Source organism: Lactuca saligna, chromosome 6 (assembly GCF_052625555.1).
Source record: "Lactuca saligna cultivar CGN05327 chromosome 6, ASM5262555v1, whole genome shotgun sequence".
Lineage (NCBI taxonomy): Eukaryota > Viridiplantae > Streptophyta > Magnoliopsida > Asterales > Asteraceae > Lactuca > Lactuca saligna.
In genome coordinates this window covers 180,818,226-180,841,854 of record NC_136422.1, presented here as the reverse complement: position 1 = coordinate 180,841,854, position 23,629 = coordinate 180,818,226, and the positions used below count along the sequence as shown (strand labels likewise).

At 30.7% G+C, this 23,629-nt stretch overlaps 1 protein-coding gene and 1 non-coding gene across 3 annotated transcripts; one reads left to right on the top strand and one right to left on the bottom strand.

The window, feature by feature from the left end:
• Positions 1 to 974: 974 nt before the first annotated feature.
• Positions 975 to 23,193, bottom strand: LOC145003304 (uncharacterized). Of its 2 annotated transcripts, none has more exons than XM_078962434.1 (18): positions 21,511 to 23,193; positions 21,340 to 21,366; positions 21,207 to 21,233; positions 21,070 to 21,096; positions 20,958 to 20,984; positions 20,812 to 20,838; positions 20,609 to 20,635; positions 20,436 to 20,507; positions 20,333 to 20,359; positions 20,195 to 20,221; positions 20,059 to 20,085; positions 13,340 to 13,459; positions 3,843 to 3,949; positions 3,328 to 3,691; positions 3,013 to 3,222; positions 2,703 to 2,812; positions 1,432 to 1,854; positions 975 to 1,315 (listed from the first exon to the last, which is right to left on the bottom strand). In XM_078962434.1, the coding sequence occupies exons 1-18, from the start codon at positions 22,429 to 22,431 to the stop codon at positions 1,114 to 1,116; spliced, it is 2,772 nt and encodes a 923-aa protein (XP_078818560.1). In that variant the 5' UTR covers positions 22,432 to 23,193; the 3' UTR covers positions 975 to 1,113. The 2 variants fall into 2 exon arrangements, with proteins under 2 accessions (XP_078818560.1, XP_078818561.1); XM_078962435.1 differs by having other exon boundaries at positions 20,481 to 20,507.
• LOC145003550 (U6 spliceosomal RNA) lies at positions 9,140 to 9,243 on the top strand. Its single transcript, XR_013662006.1, has one exon. It is a non-coding gene; the product is annotated as a U6 spliceosomal RNA (small nuclear RNA).
• Positions 23,194 to 23,629: the final 436 nt, after the last annotated feature.

Sequence of the window (23,629 nt, the reverse complement as noted above, 5' to 3'; positions counted from 1 at the left end):
TAAGTAGTGACGACTCTTTACGGTCACTAATTGGATAAATCAGTGACGATTTTTTATGGTCACTACTTGGATTAACTAGTGACGATTTTCTATGGTCACTAATTGGATAAGATAGTGACGACTTTTTCTGGTCACTAATTACATAAAATAGTGACGACTTTTATTGATTAGTGACGACATTTAGTGACGAAACAGATCGTCACAGATTTAGTGACAGTATATTTCAGTCACTATTTAGTGACCGCTGTTATATTTCGTCACTTATCAGTTTTTGTGACGGACCTATAGTGACGAAAAGTGACGACCAAAAGTTTGGTCACTAAGTCATTTAGTGACGACTCTTTCTATTGTTAGTGACAATTTCGTTTTCGTCACTAACTGTCATTTTTTTTGTAGTGGTTTTTCGAAATTCATTTTTTCTGCTTTCTATACCTATGTTTCAAAAAAAATTATTCTTCAACAACATAAACATACCCATTTCTTTCTCAAAATGGATACACACTAAAGGTGTTCATTATCCTACTTGTGAATAGATTTTTTCTGTATAAAATCAATGTGTCTGACTCAACGCCATATATGACCTATAAAAGAATTTTAAATAAGTTTTAAGCAAGTATTTGATTACTTACTACTCTGTTCTATTTTTAGAACCTCCTGTAATCTTTATTTGATTAATGAAATTATATTGAAAAAGAATCATGTGTGTTTAGTTTACAAAGATAGCGTTCCATTCATTTTCAATCAATTCACTAAAATACAATTATGTGCTTCATTCAATCTCGGGCCAACAGGTTCATAATATTGGTTTTGATAAGGTTTATTTTGAGAATATTGGATTCACATTAGGTAAAAACAGAAGAAATTTGTTGCACTTTCTTTTTCACTAAAAGAAAATAATCTAAAAATAGTGACCAAATACTCATCGCAAAATTCCATTCTAAAAATGAAGTATCAATGATGGAAATGCATATTGTAACATTATTTGAGGTTACGATTTAATCACCATATATATTAGCTGTGAAATAAAGTAAAAAACGAGCTGCTTTCTATTAGAAGAAAACAAATGACAATACATGGAGGTATCTAAAATTCTTCCAACAAAAAATATGGATTTTACAAAGGTCGAAACTCAATACCTTGCACAATGATCTCTGGCATATTGAAATCACAATGCCTGAGGCCTCTCCAGTCCATATCTATGTTAATCAGTGGGTCACAATCAAGGCATAAAGAAGCGAATTTGGTTGCAACATAATCTTCCCCGTCACGTATTAGGTCGGACACACACGGAAGACAAGGTAGGCACGTAGATATCCTGAAAAGAATAATATATCTACTGTTTAAACAAAATAAAACTATAAATAGATTGTTCTTTTTTTTTTTGAACAAAATCTTCTAGCTAGCGGACTAATCATTCGGAAAAAATCATACCATGGAAGAAAATTTGGGATCCACTTTTCATTATCACCAGCATCAACAAATGTAATAAATTCCCCTAACTTCACCTCCCACCAACCATCACTCCTCCTTCTTGGATATGCTATCATGTTGGTTTTGTTCATTGTGCTATGAGATTCTTTATAACTATCCAGTTGATCTCCTATTACATGGCTCTGAGGTGTACTCAAATACACAATATTTTGCTGATTATACCATCGTTTGTTTTCATTGCGTGGTTTTCTGGACATGCGTTGTGTAATTCCCACAATAATTGGATTCTCCACATGTCCTTGTATCTTATAAACGAGGTCACACGAATAACTAGTATTTGTTGACAAAAAAGAATCTATGATCTTCAATGATATGCGGGGTGTATATGAAGGTGAAGATTTTAATACCAATACATATCTGAATCTGTATTGGACAACAACGATTAGGGTATGCCGTATAAGATAATGGGATTTTCTAATATGTATCTAAGGACAGATATAAGAAACATTAATTGATGATATATATTACTATAATTAATTATAAAATACATTAATTATAAGAAATATTAATGCATTAATAATTTCCATAATAAATGTATTTCGAATTTAATTATGGTAATATTTTTCATAATTAATATTTCTTATGTGTGCCCTTAGAGCACATATTAGAAAATCCCTAAGATATTACAGTCTACTTATCACTAATATTTAAACAATGTGATCCACCTATTTGTTCGGTTCATTATAATTTGTTAACTATAACGCTATTTAATTAGTATATACTTAAATGAACCAATTTTATATATTCTCTCTAATAAATGAAAATCTTTTTGCTACATGTCACACTTACATTGATTTTTATCACATATCATTTTGTGGTTAATTTCAATTAAATTTTCTCCACATGACATTTTATGTTTTTTTTTTTTTTTTTTTTCATTTTATTAAATCCACATAATATTAAATGTAATAATTGTAATAATTGACTTTCCTTCTGATTCCAAGCTTTTTAAATTAAAGCTTCATTAGTTTCCTTTGTTTATTTATCTATTTTTTTTAATTCTCAAGAAAAAAACACTTTAATTTTAATAATTCAATATTTTTCTAATTTTTTATTATAAATTTTAATTTTTTCAAATGTTCAGAATTTTTGTATTTAATTTTTTTAAATGAAGCTATGTAATACATGAATCTTACAACTATTCTACTCTTTTAAATAATGCAATCCTGGAAAAATCATTTAGTTTAGTTCAAATGAGAGAGAGAGAGAACCGTGATTCAAATAGATATTTAAGTTTGAGCTCGTCTGATGAGGAAGATTTAATCAACTCTGGTGATAACATACAACATTTCTTTCCATTTGAATCGTTTATCCAAAACCACTGCAAATAAATATTTTTAAGCATTTTATTAGTCATTTCAACAATGTATTTGATAGTTTGATAATTACATATCTTATGTTTTCACTTGTTTTGGCATCACATCACCTTAACGTTTATATATATGAAATGTAAGTAAGCTAAAAGGTGAAGGATCAGAGGTAAATTTTGTGAAGGTTACCAAGTTAAAATTAGAGACTCACCACATCAATATCTTTAGAACCTGTCACTTTAATGTAAACACCCTTGGAAAGAACGGAGTATGCATGCCATTTGGTTTTGATAGGAACGTGATTTTGAGGGTTTTCCCTAATCTTTCTACGTGCTAGGAGTTGTTGGTAGTCGGTTGGTAATAAATTTTCCCATGTTGGAGGATTCATAACATCTTGTTTGCTGATTTTTTTACCATCAAACTGTAAAGAACATATATAGTAAAGTGTAAAAGTAATATCCATAGCCAAAATGTATTTAAAAATATCACAATGAATGGGTAGAATAAAATTTATGTTCTAACGTACCTTCTTTTCTGGCAAAAACAGGATACCTTCAACAACCACTTCATCTTTTCGTGAATAAGAATCCACGTAAATTTGTTCTAGAAAAATTTTGATTTCAACATCTCTTCTTTTACTATTGGTCCGAAAGAGTTCGATCATCACCCATCCATTTTCCATATAATCTCGAATATATGAAATGTAAGATTTTTTTTGGTTGTTCAGTTTGTACTTTAGACCCGCAAGTTTCGGTGATTCAAATAAATGGGATACTTGTTTGCATACGAGGTAAGCTGCATATATGACATCGGATGATAAAAAATTTGTTTTGACCTCCACTTGCATATCAACCTTGGAGACATTCAAAATCTTTGCTACCTTCCCGAATCTACATGTAGACCATATACATACAACTACATTAGTTCCTTCATGAATATATAAATAAGTCATTCGATCGTTTCATGGTGAACTCATTAAATAATGTATGGAATTTGTGCATATGTGACTAGATAAAGTTTTATACAAAAATGAGAAATAACCGAGATTCAAGGTAAGAGATGGCTTTAAATTTGCTTGGATCTGGATTCATGAACTTCATTGCAGATATCATTTCTTGATTCTTTCCATTACCATCTATAGAAAACCACTGCAAAAGAAAAGAAATCATTAATATATCCATGTCGGAGTAAATCAAGCTTCGTGGTAGTAGATCTTATAAAACCATGTCAGAGTAAATCAAGCTAGGATTTAGATAACCACAAACCCATAAAACTAAATTGGAAAAGATACATTGATGTTGATAGGAAGAAATGTGTCCATTGTTGGGCGTGACATGCCCTCTACGATTGATACCGGGAAACCATAAATTTCCCCACAAGTTCCCTCACTTGTTGTGCAAGAAACAAATCTAATCTGATAGATTTTGAAATTTGGATATTCCATCTTTATTTAAATACTAGGTGTGAGACTCGTATGTTATACGGGTTTGATAAAACAAAAAATTCAATATGCAAGTTTAAACAAAATTTTATTTAAATTTGAAATTTTAGATTTGAAATTTGAATTTAAAAGAAAACATATTAAATACTATATGAATACTAATATTGTAATTGATTGGTTATTTTCAATTAAGGCAATTATTAATTGTGGTGTAAATATGATGTGTTAATTAAGAAAATAGAAAAAAAAAAGAGAAAATGACAAATGGAAAAAAACAATTATTCAAAAATACCAAGAAATGACATGTGTCCAAGTTAATAAGAGAGTGACATGTGACAAAATTATTTTCATTTATTAGGAAGGATTATTTAGATAGTGATTTAAATTTTAATATTTAATTTATTTATATATTGTTTATAACTTTAATTAATAAATTATAATATTGAAATTAAATTAATGTTAACTACAACTTGGGTCCTCGTATGTTCAATTAAAATAATTAAAGACACCTAAATTTAAAATTTATAAATTTCTTATATATATATATATATATATATATATATATATATATATATATATATATATATATATATATATATATATATATATATATAAAGCTAAAAGAGAGGTTTAAGGTAGTCACTCTCTGAGGTCGGTTTTTAAAAGCTCAAAGCTTACCACCCTCACATCCTCTTTACATTTTGAGAGTAAAGTTACCGAAAGGGTTTGATTCAATAAGTGTTCAAGTTAAAGTATTAACTTAAAAATATAAAACAAATCCCATTTTATTAAAAAATATGAATCTTATGTTAACCATGAAATATGCGCATTTTTCTTTAATATGTTAATGGACCTCGTGTGGTTAACGACACATCAATTTGAAAGTATAGTTGAGAATTGTTGCTATGTGGTTGCCTGGATGCATGTGTGGTTACCCATGTGCGAGCTCCTTCCAATGGTCACTCCTGGCAACACACTGCATGAAGTTGGCAAAACTAGGTTAGAAAGCCAAGTGTTGGACCCCAATATTGCTCTCATATGCCTAAGTTAGAAGTCATATCTAAGGCATGGATGTTGAACTTGCTAGAATTACGAAGAGTTAAGGCTTACCTCCTTTGGGTTGGACATGGCCTTGCTTTATAATCAAGGCTCATACTGGTTCATGATCCCTTCTTTTGGGTTTTGCATTGGTCCTTAGGCCACAAGGGTAAAGCTCTTTTTTATTAAAATAATCTTCCATTTTCTATGTTTCATTGGGATGCTTCATAAGGTGTGTACTAGAGTAGGGTGATTCATGTCCTACGTGCTTAGTATCATTCATGCACTATTTAACCGGGTCGGGTGCATTGGTTGGCCTAGTGCTATATGGGTTGAAACCCATACCCCATTAAGCCCCCAACCTAATTTTTATAAAGCATCACTACTTTATAATAATTTGGCTAAAATAGTTATTGCCTTTCCAATTCCTTCAAGTTTTAGTGATTGCATGATGTATTGTCTCACGCGACTAGATCTCCATGGGGCCCATAGGCACTTGGATCGTTTTTGTAGCAGTTGGCTTTCCCACTTCTCTTCTCATCAATGCTTGTCAGATCTTTAACAACTTTGATTCTTCCTTTTTTTTTATTATTCTCTTTGGTCTTTATCTTCCTTGATACCTCGTTTCTTTTGTAAGGAAATGTCTCGATAAGTTATGTTCATTCTTCCCTTAACCGCGAATGCCTTAAACAAGTTTCGGCTAAGTATCATCTTGTTAAAGGGGATGGTGTTGCTCTTCCTGGTCCAGATGTTGTGATCGATCGTCCTCCTCTGGGTAAAGTTTGTTTTTATCTCTATTATTTTGAGGTTGGTCTTCATGTGCCTCCCTCCCCGTTCTATAGATCGATTATTGAAGCGTATAATATTCATACTTGTTAATTAAAACCTAATTCCATTTCGAATGTTATATGCTTTGAGTTGCTTTTTCATGCGTCTTTGGTTATACCCACACTTTCTTTATTCCAGTACTTTTTTATTATTTGTAGTAATAGGGCCTAGTATTATTTTCGGCCTATGGGATGGAGTTTTATTGAGGGTCTTCTGGATTCCATAAAAATTGGAAAAATGAGTTTATCTAGTTGAATACTTCTTGCTTCCCTTATCGGAATGAATTTCATCTTCCTTGTACGATTGATGATCAAAAGCCTGACAATACTAGTGATTTGGGCCAAGATATAGATAAGATTTCTCATTTCAATGTGATGATGAAGAAGTTTCCTGAAGCCGTGTTGGGTTAGGTTGGCATCATTCTATACTGGTTCCACCTTGTAGTTGTTCTCACTTTGTTCGTCCATGGTCCATGTATTTTTCTTTCACAAATATTACTCCCCTTGCTTTCCTTATGTGTACTCATCTTATTTGAATTTGTTTAGATGGAGATCGGTTGCCATTCCTTTTGTCTGACTTTGTAGAGGGTAAGATTGTGGCACGTGATCTTGGCTCTGTTGACTTTGACCTTCCTATTATCGATGATAGTTTTACTTATAGCGGTAGTACCGGTAGTAACACACAAGAGGAGGAGGACTCTGACTTGTCAATTAGGGTTCATGACTCCTACGATGATACGATTGGAAATCATACTCCACATGTTTTAACTGGTCTTGTGGCTGTTTTCTATGATGATGGGAGTGGAGAGCAACCGTTAATTCGTCATAAGAAAGGGAGGGATTCTGTTGCATCAACCACTTTAGCGGTAACTTTAGAGTTCTCAATAGGTCTCGTTCCTTAGATCTTGGGGCTTTTTCTTCATTCGCTACTAGCCTTGGTGTTGGTCGTCCTGCTACATATATTGCTCAATTGAACGCTAACAGCCCCCCTTATGATACTAATACTCCTCATTTGCTAGTCCTATTTATGCTCCGTCTTGGAATATAAGTGAGAGCAAAGTTTAATGTAGCCTAAGGTTGTTGTTTCCTTTTTTGAATATTTTGCTTCCCTTGGAACCCACTCAAACGTTAGCCAAGATCGTAAATAGCATATCCGAGATAAATCCAAGATTAAACTTGTTGAGAACATGGCTCTAGGTTAGGAAGTTATCTCATGGCTCGAAGAAAATGAGGCCTTGCATCTAGAAAATCGTGGCCTTCGTGATGAATTTAAGACGGTATATGAACTTGTAAAACTGCTTGTGGTTCTTTCTGGTGGTGCTTCCCACAATGTGAAATCGTTCCGTGACCAATATGTGAAGCTTGTGGATAGGTTTGATGAGTTAAAGAAGGTCTCTCCTAGTGTTGATATGTTTTCTCAAGCGGAGATGGACATGGTAAGGTGTGAACTATCTGTTATGCAAAATGAATGACAAGGTTGTTTTGGAGAATAAGCTGGCTTGTTATCAGGATGAAGTTTCGACGTTGAAGGCTATGGTGACATCCCTTGAATTAGAAAAAGTTGGTTTGGTGGACAAAAAAGTTATGCTTGTAACGTATGGTTCCTTTTATCTCAAATAATATGAGGATTGCAAAAAAAGGAGAAGAATGTAGATGATAGAAAGATAAGAACTCATATCCTATATTTGTGGTATTCTCAATCAATATGTATGTGAGTGTGTGTGTGTGTATATATATAGATGTTTATTATAGAATGATATTGCTAATGACCACACTTGATAGCTAGTTAGTACTAATAAATTATTTATTTATAGTAATTTGATTATTAAAAAAATATAATCAATACTTTTATTTAATGGGAAAAACATTATTTAATGAAAATAATATTTTACCAACATATTAGGAATTATTGTTTACAGGAAATAATAATAAAAGAAACCAAAAAATATCTAAATATCATATGGTATGAATATAAATGGAGTGTACAATGTTTTGGGCGCTCAAAGTAACCATTTAGTTAAGATAGAACTATGTTATCGGTTAAGTATGAAGAACTCCAAATTTTGTCTTCTTGTCCAAAAGGCTGAAATACCTAGGGATGGAGTGAGATTGTTGTTGCATTTGTTTAATACTTCATCCCATGCGTGTAAGAAAGTTCCATTCTCTCATTGTTATATGTCTAACATTTGTATATAAATACATGAATACAAAAAAGGAATTAGCTAGATAAGAAATGGTTGCCTTTTTACTCGCTCTATTTTTCTTATTTTTGATAAAAATTGTCGAGAGCAATTTAGATCTCCACTATTGTCTTTGTCTTGCTTTTTGGTGTAAGATACAAGTGATTTTATGTTGGTTCTCTTAAAGGTTTATTTTGTATAAATCTTAAAGCTTAAGAACAACATATATACAAGTGAAGACTAACATCTTTGGTGGCTGACTCTTGCTTAGTGGATATCACTAGAGAGATTCTACTTTGGAGCTTGTTGTCATCTTCATCAACTTCATAATTGACAAAAGGAACCAAAGTCATCAAAGGTTGTGAAATTAACTGTAGAGTTCTTATGGGATATGTTGCCCTCGCGACTTTAAAACACGTTTTGACAAGGAAGGTATCCCCACCCTTATAAGAAAATGTTTTGTGCTCCTTCCAAGCCGATGTGGGATCAAGTGAAGGTTGCCACCCACCTTCACCTCACCCCCCCCCATTATAGGGTTCGACCTCTCTGTCAAACACATCGACCCATGCCCCGACTCTAGTACCATTTGTAACATCCACCTGGAATGTATCACAATATTAACTGCTTTGGGCTCTCGTTATGAGGACTTCCCAGGAGGCCACCAATCTCGGTACTACTCTCGCCCGAGCACGCTTAACTATAGAGTTCTTATGGGATATGCTTCCCTTACGGCTTTAAAATGCATTAGGACTGGGAAGGTATCAACATCCCTCATAAGGAATATTTAGTTATCCTTTTTAGCTGATTTGGGATCAAGTGCAACCCACCTTCACCCCATTTACAGGGTTTGATGTCCTCGTCGGGGACATCCGATAAAATTGGAACGATACAGAGAAGATTAGCATGGACCCTGTGCAAGGATGACATGCATAAATCAAGAAATGGTCTAATTTTCAAGATGGGTTGCATCTGATCTCACATTGGTTGGAAAGAATAACTAAATATTCCTTATGAGGGATGTTGATACCTTCCTTGTCACAACACGTTTTAAAGTCGTGAGGGTATCAGATCCCATAAGAAATCTACAGTTAAGCGTTCCTGGGTGAAAGCAATTCAGGGATGAGTGACCCCTAGGAAGTTTTTGTGTTGGGAGCCCAAAGCAGAAAATATTGTGATACGTGCTAGATGGGGATGTTACAATAAAGACGATCATTTTCAGTCGAAAATTGTGATTTTACTGAATTTTAAAGTATTAACTTGGAAGTGTACCAAGTTATACACCATGGTGGATTTAACAATAAACTTGGAGTATATTGCAACTGGTCAGATTGCAAAGGAAGTTATGTGACTATATCAAATTTATTAGTGACATCATTGTTGAGGTTCAATCATTGATGGTCCTTTTGAGTGTTCTTTGTGATTTAAAGGGTGAACTTACCTCGAGTATGGATCCCAACGTCAAAAAAGCTCACATGGCGTATATTATGTAAGTACAACCATATCTAATAGTTGTTCGGATGTGCAGACATCATAGTTAATAGAGTTATATCAAAAGAAATACTTGTCGATCCATTCGCTAAGTTAACAAGTCTGATAGTAAGACTTGGTGATGAGGTATTTGATTTGCAAATGATTTGACTTGAGCCCACTTCAAATAGTTTGTTTTAAATTTGAGAACTTAAGCAATATAAAGTCTTAATCTGATTTGGCGATTATTAAGTAGAGATCTTAATATATGATGGAGATCAGTCATTTCAATTAGTTTATCAGTGTGTTCTCATTTTGCATGTTTAGAACACACTTCCTGAATATTAATTTATTCAAAACTCCACAACCGGTCATACTCTTAGGAGTGAGTATTGAGTTAAGATTGTCATGAAATGTCAGTAGATTGTCTGTAGTGATTATACATGGCATGGAGATTGGGACTAACATTCATGAGTTTTTAATGGAGATTTATGTATTGGAACAACCCGCACTTGGAAAGTTATTTCATGGATATAGCTACGAGTAATTCAAAGATGATAATATTTTTTTATTCTTAAAACGAAGAGACGTTGAGTTCTTTGCACATAAGTTGGTTGTACATTGGTCCTTCTCTAACGTTATTCATAATTGGTGGTTATAACGAGTAAGTGCATGCATGATTTGACAAGTAGACAAAAATAAAATATAGTTAAAGTTTATTTGTTTCTTCTTCCTTAATAGGAGAAGCGATATCTAAGGGTGAGCAAAACCGAACCTGAAAACCCAAAAACCAACAAAAATCGACGAAACCGAAAACGAAAAACCAAAACCAAAACCTAACCGTCGTTTGGGTTTTAATTTCTTAAAACTGAAAAATTTGGTTTGGGTTCGGTTTCGGAAATATTAAAAACCGAAAAAAACTAAACCGAATCGAATTTATAAAATATAATCTATGTTCTATATATATATATATATATATATATATATATATATATATATATATATATATATATATATATATATATATATATATATATATATATATATATATATATATATATATATATATATTGTCTCATGGTAAGTGCTTTGATGTAGAAGATTACGTGTGTCATAAGTCTCTAGTTCGAATCCCTTGCCAACATTTATCTTGTCTTTTATTTGGAAAGTCATAGAATGTGTCCCACATCGCATGTGTATAAAAACAATAATCCTCTTCTTCTCTTATATAATGTACCAAAGAATCCATATCGGTTGATGAAGAGAACATTCACCTTTTTCATCATCTATACATGAAAGTTTCCAAGTCTCACCAAGTGTGTTTGTAATTTGGTTTGGGTATTGGATTCCGTTTTAAAATTTTAAAAACCGATAATATTGATTAGGTTTTGGGTTTGGATTTAGGTCAAAACCGACCAAAGCTGACTCATGCTCACCCCTAGCGATATCATTGGGGCTCTCGATGATTTCATTTTGATATCTAATGTGTCTGGCTAGGTCCGGACTAAATTGACGTGTTCAATTGGTAGTCTGATTTAATCATCAGAAATCGGAAAATCGAGAAACATAATGTTGAAATGTTAGGTTGATTCATAATCCATGATTCATTTCACAATGGTATCTTGTAGAAATAGAGGGATAATTGATCACTTACTAAGGGTTGATTCTTGATGTGATCAGAGTTTGACAGTTGTTGTGGCAGGCACACTTTGTTGGTTTTTAGAAGAATATTTGACCAATAGTACTTTGATGACTTGTTCAAGTGGGAGACGGTTGGAAATAAGTGTCCAATGTCATAACTAATTGGTATAACTTTATGAACAATAACAAATTTCTTTTAGGGTTTCCCTCAAGAGCTAAAATTAGCTACAAAAGGATTTGGGGGGGGGGGGGGGGGATAATTTCTTAATTTATTACTAGTTAATAAATTAATTAAAAACTAGTTATAATCAATTTAAATTAACTGGAATTAATTAGAATTAATTTGGATTTATTTAAAGGTACATAGACTGAGTGTTAATTGTTCTAACACTTGAGTACGAGGAACATTCTAGAATCACTAATGGGGTGGACGGTTTTGGAGAGGATTTAGAAACTTTCTAGAATCGAGCCTAATGGATGATAGAGAAAGGATTTGAATATGGATTAAATCTTATTATTTAATTGATTCAAATCAGGTTTGTCTACAAGTTACCTCAACTATAAGTGGGCCCTTTGAACCTTCATAATTTCGTTTCTAATCTTCCATGCACTCTAAGAATCTAATTTTCTCAATTTCTCTCTCCTCTCTACTTGTTTTCTAGGGTTTTAGACTTTTGGGTGTGATCATTTAGAGACATTCTACTGTGGGTGCTAGTCCTTCTAAGAAGCCACCAAGAGTTCAAGATCTTCAAGGGAATCAAGAGTAAATACGATTTTACTTTTAATGTTAGTAATTCTATATCTCTTGGTAGTTGAATTCATAGTTTTGAAATTATGTTGTTGTAATAGTAAAACCTAGATCTATGGTGCATGTACACTTAGGGTTATTTATAAATGCTTCCACTACCTAAAATTCATGTACAGATGCATAGAAAACCCAACAAGTTTATTATTTAGGACTTTGGAACTATAGAAAAGGATCTCCATGGTAAATTCACAACTCCTTCCCTTGATGAAATCAATACTAAGCTAGAGAATATTGGAGGGATGAGATATGGAGCCACTATTGAACTTGAGATAGATATTGTATTTAGAAGCCTAATAGAAAATAAGAGTTTATTTAGGTTGAATCAGAATCACCTGTATACAGATTCAAATATTAATGACCATGAATTCCACCACTCGATCAAAACATTGCTCGAAAAATCTTAATTAGTCTTGAACTTTTATGGCCGCTGATAATAAGAAAACTACGAAAGAAGGTGATGGATTTCCTTGATAACCACTAGAAGCGAAATTGTGGTTTTGATCACTTAGGTGATATCACTAGAACAAGAAAGAAATGATCAGCAAAATCTACGAACAACAAATCATCTTTCCCAATAGAGATCCATCTGCAGCATTCTTTATTATTGAAGTTTAGGAGGTGTAGCAGACAGTTAATCAAGTAGTGCGTCTTGTATCCGTACTTTTTAAAATACTATATATGGAGTGTATGTATTAAAGGTTCATATATGATATTTACACACATGTGCTCGAAAATTCTTGTTCTTATATTTTATATACTTATGTTTATTCTATATTTACATTCCAAACTACTATGTCATTTTGTATTTAAGGACCATAAACTAATCCTATCATATTGTATATTGAAGAATTGCATGCGACACAAACATAGACAACTCTTTATAGGAGTCGAGAGTTGGAAAGAAAAATTAGTCTGGATTTTAGTAGGGTTTTTAATTAAGCCATATATTTTTTTTATTGTAGTACTTAATAATTTTAGCATAATTCGTGTTATATTTTATATTAATTTTATTTACTCTTAAAATAAAATAAATGTGTTTGTATGAGTGCTCATATGTTTTCTCATCATAATTAAACTATGAGAAATAATAATTATTTATTTTAAATATATAAATATGAAAATAGAGAGTAAATTACCACTTTGCTTTCATCAACAAGGATTCCAGTAGAGAGATGTGAGTATAATTCCTCTTTGGTACTATATGTTGGAAGGGCATTTGTCATCATATGTATGGCTTTTATGATCGCATAGTCTGCCTGTAATTAAACAAGTATCATGTAAGTAAATGTTCAGTTGGTTAGTGTGGTATGATTTGGAATCCTTAAAGAAATTAAAAAAATCAAATATGTAAATTAAGGAATAGATGCATGGTTTAAATATTTTGTCCCTTGTGTTTTATCAATAAATGAACTAAAGATGAAAATATCAATATAATTGAGGCTTTTTGTATGTAAATATTGTATATATTAACATAAGCCCAATTAGCCCATTGGCATAGGATTTTCCTACGTTTGGGGATCATGCCTCCATATATACTTGTATATATACTTGTATCTTCTCATTGTAATTATATCATTTAATTAGTATACTTTAACATCAATTTTTTTCTTGTTTACATGGTATCAAAGCAAGGTTTAACATTAAATAATATATTATTTTGAGCACTTGTGAGTGTCAAAATCACTCTTCATCCTACATAATCATTGTTGAAGTGAGTATTGTTCACAATGGAATCATTGTTCATGGGTTACTACTATTTTTATTTTTTTTTGATTAAGGCACCCAATATGTGCATTGCTTTCTTCCGTTTTTATTATGAGTTATGATTTAGGAGCCACATGAGTGCGTTGTTTTGTGAGTTTTCTGGTCTAGGAACCCTATGAGTCTTCTTTTTAATCGACATTACATATTTTCTACCGATGTTATTTGGATCGTTTTTTCAGAGTTTATCATTTGGGAAACACAATAAGCACACAGTTTTATATTGTTTATTCTGAGTTATGATTTGGGCACCATATAAGTGCATTATTTTATGAGTTTTATAATTTGGGCACCACATGAGTGTCTTCTTTCTTCTACCAACATTAGATATTTTTTCCTACTTCGCTTGGAGTTCTAACTTGATATCCGAAGAGACCAGAAAATGACTACATGTGGTAAAAAATATTTGTGTTTTTGGTCATATTACTATTACGATATCTACATAAGAGTATACTCAACTTTCAAGATATAAAAATTCATATGTGTCGACTCAACCACTTTTTTCGAAGCATGTAACCTTAGTAAGTGCCTATTATCTTCTTCCTCCAAATGGGGTCATTTTTTCAAGTGCTTCAGATCACACGACAAGCAACCATAATTCTATGATTTTAAAAACTATAGAACTTGATGTCATGTCACAATTGTAAATAGATATACCCCTCGATTTCTGATGTTCAGGCAACATCCACTTCAATTTCATTAACTTTAGTTTTGAGTTACCAAAATTCCCGTTCAATTTGGTATATATCGGTAAAATTACACGTGCTTTGAAATGTAGTGTCACAACTTTTTCCTGATTATATATATATATATATATATATATATATATATATATATATATATATATATATATATATATATATATATATATATATATATATATATATATATATATATATATAGAGAGAGAGAGAGAGAGAGAGAGAGAGAGAGAGAGAGTGTCAAGATCAAATAAGAAGGAAATTTTGGTAAAAAGGTAAGAAGTTTTTTTTCTACATATTTTTTTGACGAACAAAATCAATGTATCACTAGATGATTCATTTCTAAGATGATTCACAAGAAAAAATTCTCAAAAAAACATCTTTATGATTCATTTATACAATGATTTTGTTGTTATTCACTAAAATTATCATAAAAATGAATTTTTTCTTAATTTACTTAAAAATGAATCATAAAGATGTTTTTTTGAGAATTTTTTCTTGTGAATCATCTTAGAAATGAATCATCTAGTGATTCATTTATTTTGTTCGTCAAAAAAATATGTAGAAAAAAAACTTCTTACCTTCCTATCAAAAAAAATTTCTTACCGGATCTATATATATATATATATATATATATATATATATATATATATATATATATATATATATATATATATATATATATATATATATATATATATATATATATATATATCATCCTTGAATGTAAGTTATCTTTATTATCATTAACTTACAATAAGTTTAATATACATCATGATGTCAATTATCTATCTGTATTTGATTTAGTAAAAACGATATGTAATATGTTTAATATCATTAATATCTATTGAAATTTATTTATTTTTTGTTGTTTTAGAACGACAATCATTGGAATTAGTAATTATCAATGATTTGAAGATTTATAGCTAACAACAAGTATATATATATATATATATATATATATATATATATATATATATATATATATATATATATATATATATATATATATATATATATATATATATATATATATATATATATATATATATATATAATGTTTTGTATTAATATATCCTGAAAAATGATTTTATTCTATTTTATCATATATTTTATGGCAATTTTGTTTGTAGAGATTTTTTGGGATTGCAATTATGTTATATGAATAATATGAATAATGATATAAAAGTTGTGACGTTATTGTCAAGTTCAGTAGTTAAATATTAAATACATTATATATTTCACAAAAAATATTAAAATATTATAAAAATAGATACTTAGAGTCAACAAAAAAATGAAATTTGGTTATCATTAAATAATATTAACTTTTAAAAAACTATTTCTAATAAATGAAAATCTTTTTACAACATGTCACTCTCATTGATTTTGGCACATGTCAGTTTGTGGTTATATTCAATTAAAAATTTTCTACATGACATTTTCCGGTTTTTTTTTTTTTTCTTCAAATTTCACATAATATTTAAATGTAACAATTATAGTAAATGTAATAAAAATACATCTCAATTTCATTAATTTACTTTCTTTTTAATTTTAAAATTTATAAATTAAAACCTCATTAGTTTCTTTTGTTTATTTATCTAAATTATTTGTTTAAATTAAAAAAAAAACATATTAATTCTAATAATTCAATAGTTTTCTAATTTTTTAATAAATTCAAACTTTTAAATATTTAGAATTTCATATTTAATTTTTTTTATATATACCCATATAATACATAAATTTTACAACTATTAATATAACATATAATCTTACCGACAAAACTGAAAGTTATGATGATATTTTATTCTAAGAAGCTTCTAATCTAAATTCCAACATGTTATTACTTTTTTATAATCCAATTTCCAGCATTGTTTTTAGTTTTAACTTCAAAAAAACTATTTATTATATTTATCGGTTAGTTATTTATATTTTTTTTATAATTATATATAAGTTATTTAGACTATTTCGGATTTTAAAATGTAAAACTAAAGAAAAAACATCATAAATGGTTCCTGTGGTTACCCAAAATCTGAAGTTTAATCCTCGTGGTTTAAAAACCTCATAGATGGTCCTTGTGTTTTCAAAACTTTTGACGATTGGTCCTTATTGCTAACTCTGTTAACTTTTGTCCGTTAATTAAAGGGCAAATTCGCCATTTAACACCACAGGGACCATTTATGATCTTTCCACTTATTATTATTATTATTTTAATGAAATAATATGCAAATCGTAAAGATCCCCAAATCCACCACTGGCACCTTAAACTTCGTCGTCTCATTCAATTCCTCAAACGTCACCACCAAATTCCCAAGCCTCACCACAAATTCAATCAATAGTGAAGTAAACGTCACCAAAGAAAGAACGCTTGCACTCTTATACGTATCCCCTTCATCTTGTATCACCATTCTTTCCGGTTTAAACGAGAATTTCAGAGTCAGTGATTTTCTGAAAACCATTTGTACCCGCGAATGGCAGATTTGTAGCTCCAGGACTCCTTGCTGTTCCCAAATCGAGTCGAGCTTCGCTAAACGAATGGTACCCGTGGTATTTGTAAGGGTCGTCGTCGTCGGTTTTTGAGATGTCTTGTATGTCTTGAAATTCAATTGGGGGTTTTCTGATTTCACAACTGTTTGCATCGACGAGAAGGTAGGATTTTCGATCGAATTGTGTTTGTAGGTATTTCGCATCTGTTTCTGGTTTTCCAAATGTGATCGAGAAATCGAAGCTATGGGATGTGGTTGAAGAGCAACCAAAGCTCTTGCGCTTCCTTCAATGGCAATTTAAACGAAGAAATTGAGATTCTCTACCTCCATTTCAACTTCTGGGTATTTACTCAGTTTAACTTCATTTTTCTCAATTTAATTTCTGTGTTATTTTGTGGATTTTAACTATTCGAGCTAACTTCAAGCACAAACAACGATTAATTGGTAACTATCTAAGATTTTTTATTGTTATAGTTGCTTGATTTGAATCCACTTACTTTGATTTTCTGGAAGAAGGGTTTATTGCATTTGCATTCGATCAATTTTGGTTTGACCTGGAAGGTTGGAATGAGATTATGTGTTGACTAGATCATTGAACCAAGTTTTGTTGGTCATAAGCAGTTTTAAAGTTCATTTATTTCTTGATTTTGTTATAATGTATAGCTTAAAGTAGCGTTTGTAAAAGGGTTAATGATGGATTTAAAATTGCATACACAACTTCACCCTAATGAAGTTGATGATAAGATGATGAAGTTAAACATGGTAGGGAGATGTTTAAGTTTGTGTGTATTTGATTGAGTTTCGATACAAAGAGAGACCATTTGCATATTATTTCATTTTTTTTCTTTTTTTTTTTAATAAGTGAAAACATCATAAATGGTCCTTGTGATAGTGAAATGACGAAAATGTCCTTCAGTTAACGGACAAATTTAACGGAGTTAACAATAAGGACCAATCGTCAAAAGTTTTGAAAACACAAGGACCATCTATGAGGTTTTTAAACCACAGGGACTAAACTTCAGATTGTGGGTAACCACATGGACCATTTATGATATTTTTTCAAAACTAAAAAACTAAACCAAAAAATGACATATTGTAATCCATTTTAATCTTTCAGTTTAAATGTAAGTGGAATAGAGGTCACATTTAGGGGTTTATGTTTTTAGATGGAAAATGAAAAAAAATCAAATTTTGTTGGAATAAGAAATGAAAAGATAAGACTTTAGAAGTGAATCGGTTTTTTTAAAAACGATAAATAAATATTTAAAATAAATTTTTAATAATAAATTCATTAAAAACATATTCATTGTTATTATAAAAATGTGAAATATATAAAAAACTAAATTAATTTTATTAAATACTTTATTTTATATTTCCATTATATGTTGTAATTTATTCTAGATTTTTGTATTAAAATTATTAAATTTTCTATTTACATTTCATTCTTTTTCATTTAAAAAAAATTCAAAAATTATATATGTTAATTTAATAGGAGTATTATTTTAATAATGCAACTCAGCTTCTAATTAGTATGTATTTATGGATTGAACTTTAAAATCATTACATTATCTTATTTTTACACGTATAACTCTCATGAAAAAACGGATTCACAAGCTTAGAAGTGTTTATTGTTATGTTTTCTCTTTTAATTTAACTTTTAAGATAATTAATGTAAATTATATTTTTAATGTTTTACTGTTTATATATAATTGACTTTAAAATTATGATTATGTTATTTTGTTTGAGTTTTGAATGAAAAAATATTATTGATACAAATATCTATTGTAATTACCGGTTTTTATTTAGTTTTTCATATTTTTATTAGATCTTGAAGTTTTAATGTATCTCTTTATATATAGATCGAGAAATTAAATATCCTTTTAACATTTAATGTTTATTTAATGATATTTTTATATACTAATAGGTAGGAAAATTTGTACACTTCTATTTTTGGTCAACGAGTATACACCTAATTTTATTAAAATAAAATAATAAAAATTGTTCTTAGGACCAAGAAATCCACTTTGAAACTAATACTTCAATACTGTTGGAACTTTGTTAAATGGAAAACAATCTCTTTGGAACTTGTTCTACATTGGAAGAAAGAGGAAACTTATACTCCCTTAAAAAGCCTCTTACTAATTGTTTACTAATTAGATCAAAAGCTTGGACTAGAGGGATTGGATTGGATTTGGTGATTGGGCTAGTCAAATTAGTCTTGAAAGCTTATATTAATATATATATTTAATGGTCAAAGATTGGCCAAGGGGCTCTTGGGGTCTCATTGACTAGTTACAATATTTTATATATATATATATATATATATATATATATATATATATATATATATATATATATATATATATATATATATATATATATATTAATTTCGATTTTGACTTTTATTATATATTAAAAATCTGTTAAATTCGTTTTAACTGTTTTGACAGTTTTTTTCGGTTAGCAGTTTTGAAGGGAAAAACCAGTCAATCTATATGTATAAATAGATCACCAAAGACCAGATTTTGGGTTCAGAAAAGAACATAGAGAATTTCGTCAGAATCAAGAGATGTTCTTGGTTGATTGTTGTATCCTCTAGACAGATCCCTACCAGGGAAATTTCTGTCTTAGGACACTGCAATTTGCAGGCTTCAATCTACATAATTTCGTTTTTTTTTTTTTTTTTTTTTTTTGTAAACATATACCATCAAGTATGTTTTCTGTAAATTGATTCTTGTATATTTCATATAGATATTTCAATTTCGTTTGTTTTATTTCTATTAATCTTGTTGATTGTATACTTCTGTCATAGCAAATACTACTTTTTGGATAGTTGTAAGGAAAAAAGTGTATTCGTTTTGGTTATTTAACATATAGATAACACCAATAAACATCAAAATGCGAACTTACTTGCAAGTTCAATATCTCCCCAAGTTTCTGTACCACCAAACAAATTACAAAAATGTGTGAGTTGAGTTCATTGTAGTTAATTTTGCATATATAGATCGACATTTAACAAGGGAATTATAAAGAGATAAAAACTTACATGCAATTCCAATGTTTCCGCAAGTTTCTGTATCATTAGGCAAATTTTCATAAAAGTGTACGAGTTTACGGATGTTTATTTCTCATGCATTAAAATAAACTAATTACATGTTATAACTTTCAGCAAATATGAACTCACATGTAATTCCAAAGCTTCCTCAGATTCCTATATATACGACATAAAGAATTTTAGAAAAGTGTTTGAATTCATTCGAGTTGATTTGTAGAGTATAGACATGTACAATGGGATGGAGCCTCTTAATTTTCAAAAATAACTTTTGTCTTACTTTCAACATGGATACTTCTGCAAATTCCTATACCAGCAAATGTAAAAGTGTTCAAAAAGTGTATTAATTTGTAATTTATATAAAGATGGATAAATATCTTAATTTTCAATAAATTCCAACTTAATTACCTGCTCTTGCAACATCTCCACAAGCTTCTGTACCACCAAACGAAATTTTCAGAAAACATGTGAACTGATCACTCTCTCTCTCTCTCTCTCTCTCTCTCTCTCTATATATATATATATATATATATATATATATATATATATATATATATATATATATAGACACAAAGTAACCTCTTACTTAGTTTAAATAAATTTGTACATACTTGCAATCCTAATGCTTCTTCAAGTTCCTGTACCACAAAAACAAATTTAATTTGAAGATGTGTATTAATTTGAAGATGTGTATTAATTCATTCATTGTAATTTAATTCAGCATAAGGGGAACCCCTTAACATTCGATTGAACTTACTTGCAATTCACATGCTTTCTCAAATTCCTGCACCAACAAATAAGTTTTAAAAAAAGTCATATGAGTTTATTCTAGTTAATTTGGAAAATATAGAGTTGTGTATATAACATACCTGCAATTCTATAGCTTCCAAAACTTCCTACATATAGCAGGAAACAGAATTTCAAAAAAGCGTACAAGTCATATGTTCAATTCATGCAAGTTGATCATTATTATGGACACTATAATTTTGAAAAAATTGAATCTTACTTGCAATACCAATGCTTCCACAAATTCCTGTAACACCGGATATGTGATGAGAAATATGTGTATAAGTTAATTTAGCATACATAGACACAAATTAAGGAGCTAGCCTACTAATTGTCAATGAACTTCAACTTACTTGCAATTCAAAAGCTTCCTCCAGTTCCTGTATATATATATCAGCAAACAAATTTTCAGAGAAGTGAAAAGAAAAGAATCATAATAAAACCATTCAACATATATATATATATATATATATATATATATATATATATATATATATATATATATATATTTGAATTGAACTTACATGTAGTTCCAATGCTTTCAAAAGTTTCCATAACACCAAATCCATTGAAGGTCGTGCTTCCTGAACATCATTCAAGCATCGATAAGCAATATCCGAAAACTCTTTCAGGGATTTTGAATCAGCCTTGAAATTAAGATCAATAATCTCATTTAATTTTCCATGTTCGTAGTAGTGTCTAGCCCGTGGAACATGAAGTCGTTTTTCACCAGCTATATCCATAAAGAACAACCTCCCACATAACGCTTCAAACAACACAACGCCAAACGAATAAACATCCGACTTTTTTGTTAATATCCCAGTATTTATGTATACAGGATCACAGTAACCAAGCGTCCCACCAGCATTGGTGATGAGGTAAGTGTCCATTTCATTCGCACGACCTATTTTGGAAAGTCCGAAATCCGCAATCATAGCTTTCCAGTTGTGACCTAAAAGAATATTTGCACACTTTATATCCCTGTGGATAACTCTATGATGTGCTCCAACATGGTGATGAAGAAAATCCAAACCACGGGCTGCATCGATGCATATATTCATCCGTTGCCTCCATGTCAGTTGACACACTCTAGATCTATTCTTTAGGTGTTTGTCGAAGCTTCCATACTCTGCGTACTCATATATAAGGATCTTTTCGTTGGCTTCCTCACAATAACCAACAAGGGAAACTACGTTTAGATGCTTATAACGAGACAGCAGGTTGATCTCTGTTAAGAACTCTTTGAGCCCTTGACCAGAAAGGCTAACTATTGGTAGGCGTTTCACAGCGACAGAGGTGAGATTACCAGAAAGTGAGAGTTTTCCTTTATAAACAGGGCCATATCCACCCTCCCCGATGATGGTTGTGAAGTTTTTGGTGGCTATTTCAATGTCTTGAAAGGGTATTCTAAGAATAAGATGATCTAACTCCTTTTTGAAAAACATACTTTTTGTATATATCACGAAAAGTAAAAAGTGAAAAGCGATGATATATTTATATATGCTGAGGAAGGAATTGAAGCAGACAAAGACAAAGTCAAAGATGAGACCCAGGGGATCGAAGCAGAAGCTGCTATTTATCCGGAAAAAATAAAAGTTAAGAATTCACCTCCCCAATTTCAATTTGTTGACTCCATCATGTATGCAAACAAACACACAGACGGTTAATTTGATATATATGGTGGCATGAGTCGCAAACAAAATCAGTAAAAATCAACGTTCCTCCTGATATTTTTCTCCTCATGATATGGCGCTTCCAAGTATAATTTAATATCTAAATTAAAGGGAAGCAAACAGATCGTACGTGCTAAGCCATTTCCCAACGAGATCTAATCCAAATCGCCAAAATCTCTACTTCAACATCTTTAGAGAGGCAAAGATTAGTTTGCTGAAAAAGCTACTACCACCAGAGGTCGATGAGATGTGCAATATGCATATTGACATACATACACCAACCGACGTCTATCTGTTGAACTAATTAAACGAAAGAGGGAGAAAGATCTAGAGGTGAGCAGTGACGTCGTCTGGAGATATTGAGAACCGAACAGGGGACGCAGCTAGCTGAGAGAGACGGATGTGGTGGCTAACGGCGGAAACAGTGGGGGTCGGCGAAGTTAATTTTATGAGGTCTCACAAGTAATAATACCATGCATCATATCTTTCGATCGCAACGCGGGTCAACTGCGACAGACTTTGTTTAATATTCAGAGTAATCTATCCATTACCTAATGCTGGCAGGTAGGCAGCTCATACCATTACTATTCGGTTGAAATAAATAAAAATAAAAATAATAAAACAGATACAACCCATTTATTTCATCCGTGGTGCCAACGTTGTGGGATTTTAATTATTCAGTTTTAAATAATTGAACAAAGCTATCAAAATGTCTAATGTCTAATCACTAATATATATTATTTAAAATTTAAAATTTCAATTTTTTATTACTTCTACTAATATATATAAATATATAATAGATTTTTTTCAATTATTATATCTTCATCTTCACCTTCATCTTCATCTTCTATCCTAATAAAACAGTACAAAAAACACCACGTGACAATCTCTTAACCTCTCCCAAGCTATTTTTCTGTCTAAGTGAATTTCCAAAAATGCCATTGTTGTCAATTCAACGCACAGTGGAGAA

Excerpts from the sequence above, each read along its gene's own strand:
- LOC145003304 (XM_078962434.1), bottom strand. The coding sequence starts at position 22,431 with ATGTTTTTCAAAAAGGAGTTAGATCATCTTATTCTTAGAATACCCTTT. Across the intron at positions 20,839-20,957 it reads AGAAAGCATGTGAATTGCAA|GAACTTGAAGAAGCATTAGG; the intron begins GTAAGTTCAATC and ends TTTGTGGTACAG. Across the intron at positions 3,950-13,339 it reads TTGTTGATGAAAGCAAAGTG|TGGTTTTCTATAGATGGTAA; the intron begins GTAATTTACTCT and ends TTTCTTTTGCAG.